Consider the following 7,952-nt stretch of genomic DNA (forward strand, 5'->3'; position numbering starts at 1 on the left):
TCAGCCAAAAAGTAAACTCTGAGCTGGGCTTGCTTCATTTAAGCTGCAAAACAGCCAGTTATGAAATGGTGGATACTAACTAGCCATCATCGGATTCAAACTGATGGCAGCCAGCCTTTTAGCTCAAGTTCTTCACAGCTGTTGCTAGTCCCCCGAGACATCTGGGTGTCTTTCTTGATTTTTCAAAACCCACAAAATTTACGGTCACTCTAAAAGTTGATATTTTTTTATTATTATTATTTTTTACATGAATCTCTGGCACTTACTGTTGGAAATCTTCTTAACCTTTGTTCTTTAAAGATCCTGGAAAGTTTAATTTCACCCCCCGCCTGTTCAGCCTCAGTAGTTCATCAGGAGAATTCTCAGCCACTGAGTACATTTACCCTTCAAGAGACCCTGCTGTCATCAATTCAATGCCGTTCTTGCAAGAGGATCTTTACACTGCCCCACAGCCAGGTACATGCTTTAAAATACTTAAGTAACAGGAAAACAGATAACTGTCCTGCATTGGGCAGCAATTCAGTAACTGTGATCACTTTTAACTTGATTTATCACAGGAAAAGATGTGTATGTGATGCATATACAGCATTAAGCAGTAACAGTAATTTTTCTGTGATAAAGATCCTGAGAACTAATTAAACATACTTGTATCGCAGAAGTTTGCTATAAAAATACATTGTTTATATCAGAAAATCCGATTTTAGCTGAGGTTCAGCTGGATGAGTAACAAAAGGGGCTGGTAAGCTTTGAAATGATCCTGTCCTGATGCTGACAAGCATCTAAGACTGGGGTTGTTTAGGGGATTCCGAGAACCAGTAAATGGCTGATGGTGAATTTGATATTTTTTGGCTGTGTAGCACTGTTTCTTGTTGATAATCACCATGAAGTGTACCTGTGGCAAGGCTGGTGGCCTGTGGAAAATAAAATCGCTGGATCAGCTCGAATCAGATGGGCTACAGACAGGAAATGCGCCATGGAGACAGTGCTCCAGTACTGCAAAGGTAACAGACTGCTGTGTCTGGCTGGTCTGATGTCATGTGTGTGTCATGTATGAAGTGTGTCATACCTTTCCACACCTTACTGTCCCGAGCTGAAAGGTACTCAGGTGCTCCCCCGACATTATCGATAAACATCAGTGTATTTGAAGATGCGTTCTCAACTCTTCTTAGCAAGCAGTTTGTCTAGTAGTGGCGTTGTTCCCAAATTGCCAAGACATTCTGCTAACTCAGTTCTCAGGAAGGGCTTTATTTCTCTTCTGTGCCCCCACTGTGGGACAATAGTTCAGACATCAGATCTCTAAAAGTGAATTCTGAGAACACAGCCTCTTAAACCTGAATGCTTTGTGTCTAGCTCCTTGTACATTTCTTAAGCTTTTGTATGTCAAAAGACTGAATGAAGATACAGTTTGCTGATGTAACTAGGTTTTGATTTAGTGGGGGAGGTGGAAAGACTATAAAGATCAAGAACAAGTCTCACATGGTAACAGGTGGCCGTTGGAAATACTGGAAATACAGCCTCAGCTCTGTGCTCATTGGTACAAGAAGAGTTACTGCCACTCAGTGTGCAGTGGTTCAAGCTGCAATTGATGATCATGTAGCAGTACACTGACTAGTTTATTTTCTGCACTAGTAGAGTTTCCTTGAGACACCATAGTGCTTTCCTCTCACTTCATCTAAGGTTATGTGAGGCTGGGAACAGAACTTGCATCTTGTGATGGGGGATGAATAAAGAAAGATGTGGGGTAACACCTAGGAGGGGCATAAGAAACAGCCATGTTCTGTTAATTCAGAGCAGTTTCCCACTGTGAATAAGTCACTAGGGCATAACTGGTGCAAGCTATGTCCTCTTGCAAGGAAAGCCTGATTGCTTATAGACCTTGAGACCTCATAATGCCACTGATTTCTTTTGTAGCAAATAAACTTTAAAATTTGTGATACAGCTGGTGGTAAGTGTCATCTTCCTCCATAGACATTTGTATATTTGAAGAGGGAAGGCGGTATCCTTGATGGATTCCACCCTTATAAGGATAAGCCAGTCTTTCATTCCCAATCTGCAGGTCGAATAGGAGTAGGAGCAAGTGTTGTGTTTCTGCTCAGTTGTCTTGTGTCATCACTGAGGGGAGGTGGTAACACCCAACAGGAGACAACTGAAAACTGGTTCTGAAGACACCGAAACATGACCTTTATTGGGCTGCATGATTGCTCTGCATGGTTCATCCTGTGGTGTCCCTGGCACTGCCATGACAAACAGCAGCAGCATTTGTTTAAGAATGGGGGTGCTAAAGACAGGGAAGCAATTGGAAGAGTCTTTGGCAGTGACTGCTGAATTCCTTAAGAAGAGGCCAGTTACTTGTTCTTCAGCACCCCCACCCCTGTTTTTTGCAAGTCAGAAGGAGTGATAAAATGCATTTATTTGAAATCATTTCATACAATGTGCTTCACAGCAGAAGTGAATGTCAGCACAGAGGAACAAAGCCCCATGCAATGAAGTGCCCAGAGTTGCTCAGCAGGCTAGTGAGAGAGACGAATGTAAGATCCTGGTCTCAGTGTTTCTGGTGCAATGCTGTAATCTTCTGGTAATGAAAATCATGTTTTCTGGCCCCAGCAGAGATAGAATCAGATACACATGCTGAGGTTTGGATACTTTTCCATGTTTCTTGAACTTCATCAAGTTTGATGATGGGGAAAAGGGATTAATACCTTCTGCACTGGATAGGGTTCTCTGCATCAGAGTTTGATGCACAGCAGAAAGCTCTTCAGTGACTCCTCAGGGGTCTGAAGTGTAGCATATGTATCATAGAACAAGTATTTTTGCTGGGTGCTCACTTCTTTACCTCTGGCCGTGATTTTGCAGCAATTTGGCTTTTATCCTCTTTGCCATGGGGTAGTTCTCTAGAGCTTTGGGCTGTGTGGTTGGATAGATACAGAGCAAGCGTGTTACTGTTAAAGACTGATTCTACTTGTACTGTTTCTATGTTAAGGCTGATGTGCACTTCTGTAGCAGTTTTTGACTGTTCAAACCATGCTGTTCTGGTGGTCGATCACTTTCACAATACGGTATTCTGTCAGTCACTTCAAAATTTCATTGCGTCAAGCTGTGAGGCCTGACTACCTTTTATGTGTTGTTACTTACCAAGGTGAAGAAATTTAATTTCAAGAGATATCAACACTGCTGCAATTATTTTGACTACCAGAATATAGTTAAGTGATCAGACGCATTAAAAGGCCTTTCTATTATTTTTCTCTTTCCATTTCTTTCCACATCTGTGTCTCCCCTGCCCCCAACGCCCCCCCCCCCCCCAACACCCCTTTTTTTTTTTTTCCTTTTCCTGGCTTGCAGTGTTTTTCTACATGATGGTATGAAAGAGATTGATTAGCAATTCTGGATATCCCTTGAAAATACCTAGCAGTTCTCCTTGTGCATAAACCTTATTTAACTTGTCAACATGTCTTGAAAGTTTTTTCTGTGGTTTTATCTGCTAAATCAGCAGTTTGGAAAGCTGAGCTGCAGACCACTAGGAGAGGGAAGAATCTAGTTTGCCCTTAAGTGATTCTTAGTGAGGAGATCAGCTTGTGCTGAGGGCAGAGTTCATGCAGTAAATATGTTTATCCAGTTACACGCAAATTTATCCTACCTATGCTGGAACATTAGCACATGCCACTTCCTTTTATTTCTTGGCTGAATTACTGAGAGTGGAGCAGTGCAACTAGAGCAGATTCACGCATTTTTTTTAATGCAAAGTTTTTAAGTGCATGTTGAATCACTCCACAGAGCTTGTATCTGTGGTATTCAGAGTTTCATGTGAACATACTGTCTCTAATCAGTTTGCTCCCAGCACCTGATGTAAAGCCAAACATGTAATGTCCAGGTTTTGCAGACCTAATGGAACAACTATGTCCAGCCAGGCTCTCTGCATTCAGCACAGGCGTTGCATCTGTCCTTGGGGTGCTCCTTGGCAATGGGGAGGAGGGGGCTGTGTTCTTTTAGTCCCTCCCTCCTGACAGCCCATGCGCATCAAGTGCAGGTAGGGACTACAGTAAAAACCAGGGTCTTCTGTGATAGATTTACACTCTCTGGAGGAAATCTTATAATGTAGGGAATAACAGAATTTTGCAAGAGACAGTTTTTAGGGAAGCTACAGCCCTCAGAAGTGAGGTGGTGTCATGCTGCTCTGTTACTTTGACCTGATTCTGGACTTCGCAACATCTTCAGCTTTTCCATTGCCTATCTGGAAGAAAGATTTGATTAGACTGACTTGTTTGAATCCAAGTGAGATGAAGGTACAACATTTTTCTGAATGACAGCTCCTCCCAGTCCCTGACTGTGTGTCTACCTCTTTCTAATAATATTTGGAGTTTATTAGTGGTTTTGAATCCTTGGGGAATGAAATCTTTCAGTCGCTAGTTTTTTCACCAGTACTTGGCATAATGACTTTAATGACTTAATTTGATGTGGCATCACTCCTAGGCAGTGTTATGTCCATGTCCTATATAGCGTGCACAGATACATGTGTTAAAGAAGCAGGACTGTCTTTGAAGATCATCAGTAGTTACCACCCAGCTGTTGCAGTACCTCTGTGAACTTTCAGATCCCATTCCTTTGAATTTAATAACAAAAGGATTGTGTTAGACCTCAGTATCCCAAGTTAAGAACAGTTTAAAAAAACTCACTTAAACCTCTAAGCTTAAGCTTTATTTGCTGCTGGCAGGACACTTCTGCTGAGCATACCAGAAGTTTTCATTTACCTGAATTTGGCTAATTTCAGACCATCAAACTCTGCTTACTCTATTCTAATTCTGTTTTTGTAAGATAAGAAATACATTGGATTAGGAAGTAACTGTGAGGAATTTTCAGCATACATGGGTTGATCTTTATGGTCAGATAGAGTAAAAGGCAGATTTAAGAATACTGGAAAACATGTTAAAAGGTGCCATACTACATAAAAAAACCCACCAAAACTGGTGAAACTTATTCCTACTTTTGTCTTAAATTACTTCAGCTTTTCAGGAGAGAATCATTTATACATACTTCCAAGGCAGCTTTGAACAGCGGGTGACATTGCAAAATATGGTACCATTTGTAATTTCTCTCTCTTTTTATTTTGACCGGTTTTAGGAAAAAATGTAAAGAAGCCCCCCAAATCCTATCTAATTCATGCTGGCCTAGAGCCTCTGACCTTCACTAATATGTTCCCAAGCTGGGAACACAGGGAAGACATCGCAGAGATCACAGAAATGGTAAATCTTTTCATGGCACAGACTGTTTCCTGTTGCTAATGGATGTGTCTTGTGTGGTCGTTAACATTGCTTGTTCGTGCTGTCAAGCCCCAAAATCCAGAGTATGAACTTCCAAAGTGCAGTTCAGGAGTGTGCACAGGAGAAAAATAACAACACAGCTAAATTCTGACTGGGAGTGTGGATATCAGAGGAACTCCTGGTTGTTCTTTCCTGTAACTTCTTATATTCTTTCTTGTTAAAAACGGGAGGAAAGTGTTATCTGAATCATCTCTTGGAAAGAGATGTGCTAGAGTTTAGCAGAACAACTCTTTCAACCATGTGAAATGGGCAGCAATATGCAGTTCTGGTCTGTCCTCCAGACTCAAAGTGCAGAGGAGCAAAATGCCCTGCAAAGGATCAGCTGGCTCCAAGAGCTCCAGCATTGACTTCCCCACCTGGGAAGCAGAGTCACAGCCGATTTACATGTGACTGCTTTAAAAGCCTTCAGTCAAGGGGCATCTCAAGGCGCATGACATGCTGTGTTTTGTCTTTTGCAGCCATCCTTAGTGGAAAATGATGGCTTTGTGACTAAACACAGAAGTCAACCTTAAACTGAGATTTTGAGTATGGGGTGTCCTGCTTAGTGCACACCCCCTTTTTTTTTTTTTTCTCAGCTGTGAAATTGTTGTAGGGCAGCATTGTTTACCTATATGCCAACCTGGATGTATAGCTTTGTGCTCTGTGGGCCATGCAGTGCGAGTTGATCCCATGCAATCTTCAGATTGCAGTGGGAGCAGTTGGTGATTTCAGTATTGTGATCCTGTTCTCGGTTTTCCTTCTCTCCTTACAGGATGCTGATGTTTCTAATCAAATAATCCTTGTGGAGGACGTGCTGGCCAAGCTGTGTAAAACAGTGTATCCATTAGCGGATCTTTTAGCTAGGCCTCTACCTGAGGGAGTTGATCCACTGAAGCTTGAAATTTATCTTTCAGATGAGGACTTTGAGGTAAGGAGAGAATAGGTGCGCTGTTACTCTGTGCATGTGTGTCTAATCATGCTGTAAAGTCGTTTGACAGTTTTGCTACTTACAAGTGTTTTTATTAACGGTGTATCTTCTCATTTTAAATGCAGGTTGCATTAGAGATGACGAGAGAAGAATACAATGCACTGCCATCTTGGAAGCAGGTTAATCTGAAGAAGGCAAAAGGACTCTTCTAAGTTGTGTTTATTGGAGTGAGACTAAAGGGATGTCAGTTTTCACTTCCTCTGCCCTTTAGAAGAATTGTTCCCACATTTACAGAACAAATAGAAATAATCTGAAGTTATTAGTGACTACCTATCCGGAAGTGTGTAATAATATAAAAGGCCAAGAGAACTCTTTGGAAATGGAAATCAACTTTGACTCTTAAAGGTAATGTGTTTAAGCTCTGCTCTCCTATGCACTTAAACAGTAGTTTCCTAAGCTACTGCTGCAGGTGTCCTTTGGCTATATACAATACTTCCCATTTTTGGTTTCGAAGAAGTTCTCTTTGTAAAGTGTTATTTTGTTAGTTTGTGGATTACAAAGAATTTATATTTATATAAACACATAGAACAAGTATGTATTTAACAATGCAATATATATTCACTTTCAAGACTTTCATTTCAAAACTACAGAAAAGTAGCTGGATGGCAGTTGCTTGTACTGAATTAGCTATACCACCAATATGTATCTCCTACGCATTCTGAAAACTTTCTCTTTGCAATAGTTAATGAATTGTTCTCAGTGCTGCTTCAGGTGCTAAACTGAACAAAGCGTTTGTATTTATAGCATGGATTTCTTGAGAAACTATGCGAATCAACCTTTATACTTTATTATCCAAAAATGTATAGTGCCTTGTTTTTTGTGTACAGTTTATATACAAAAAAAAAAAAAGATTGGTCTGCATTTTGAAGATGGCTTAGAATTGTCTCTTATGTTACTTTTATAACAGTAGAAATAAAAACATCTCAGTTTCTAATACTTGTTGTAAACATTAAACATGTCTTTTGTGATATAAGAACTGAAAGTAAAAGCTTCTGAATAAACTCCTAGCGATGCTCTCACTTGTCATTATTTTATACTTTAATCTGTACTAAGTCATTGGAACCTTCCCTAACGTAGCATTTTATCAAAATATTTTAACCTTTGATACCTGCGGGTATTGTACAGTTATAATTTGAGAGGCAGATAATACAGAAAATAATCAGTGTATGAGATAAAAATAGGTTGCACAACACTTCAATGCTGAACGTTGGAACAGTCACACAACTCCTGTATCCTTTGGGTTTCCCCGTTTTATAATGAAACTAAAATTATTAACTGGTTTTCAAACTGAAAAACTCTTTTCAACCTTTGTGTAATTGCGAGTAAAACTTGAACTGAAAATGAGTATGGCGTTATGTCCATTCTTTCAATAAGCACTGCAGTCAAAATCATTTTCATTGAGCTAATTAGGACTTGAATAGAATAACCAGGTAAAAAATTACTATTGTTTGAAATGTTTTTCAGGCATCTGGCATTTCTGTTAACAACTTGTGTGGTTCCCCTCTGGCAGCCTAGTGGATTTCACATTTTCATTCCTGCCAGCATAAGTTTCCTTCTGCCCTGCAGCCATTCAGAACTCCCCGTTTCAGTAAAAAGTGAAAGTGATCGCCTGCAGTGCTGCCTGTTGCCGCTCTTGTCACTCTCCTAGGCCCAGGGAAATGAAGGAGCAT

The 7,952-nt window shown here is 40.4% G+C and overlaps 1 protein-coding gene across 16 annotated transcripts in view; it reads left to right on the forward strand.

The window, feature by feature from the left end:
- Nucleotides 1–7,289, forward strand: part of SVIL (supervillin) — a 142,678-nt gene extending 135,389 nt beyond the window's left edge. For 15 of the 16 annotated variants that reach the window (XM_040593107.1, XM_040593110.1, XM_040593109.1 and 12 more), the window contains 5 exons: nucleotides 301–456; nucleotides 858–1,001; nucleotides 5,116–5,237; nucleotides 6,067–6,222; nucleotides 6,348–7,289. In XM_040593107.1, coding sequence (XP_040449041.1) covers nucleotides 301–456; nucleotides 858–1,001; nucleotides 5,116–5,237; nucleotides 6,067–6,222; nucleotides 6,348–6,434 — 665 coding nt within the window. In that variant the 3' untranslated portion in view covers nucleotides 6,435–7,289. Of the gene's footprint in view, nucleotides 1–300; nucleotides 457–857; nucleotides 1,002–5,115; nucleotides 5,238–6,066; nucleotides 6,223–6,347 lie in introns of those variants that run through there. The other variant, XR_005827719.1, reaches the window with a different exon arrangement.
- The last annotated feature ends 663 nt before the right edge of the window (nucleotides 7,290–7,952 follow it).

The sequence above is a fragment of the Falco naumanni genome, chromosome 4 (genome assembly GCF_017639655.2).
Source record: "Falco naumanni isolate bFalNau1 chromosome 4, bFalNau1.pat, whole genome shotgun sequence".
Lineage (NCBI taxonomy): Eukaryota > Metazoa > Chordata > Aves > Falconiformes > Falconidae > Falco > Falco naumanni.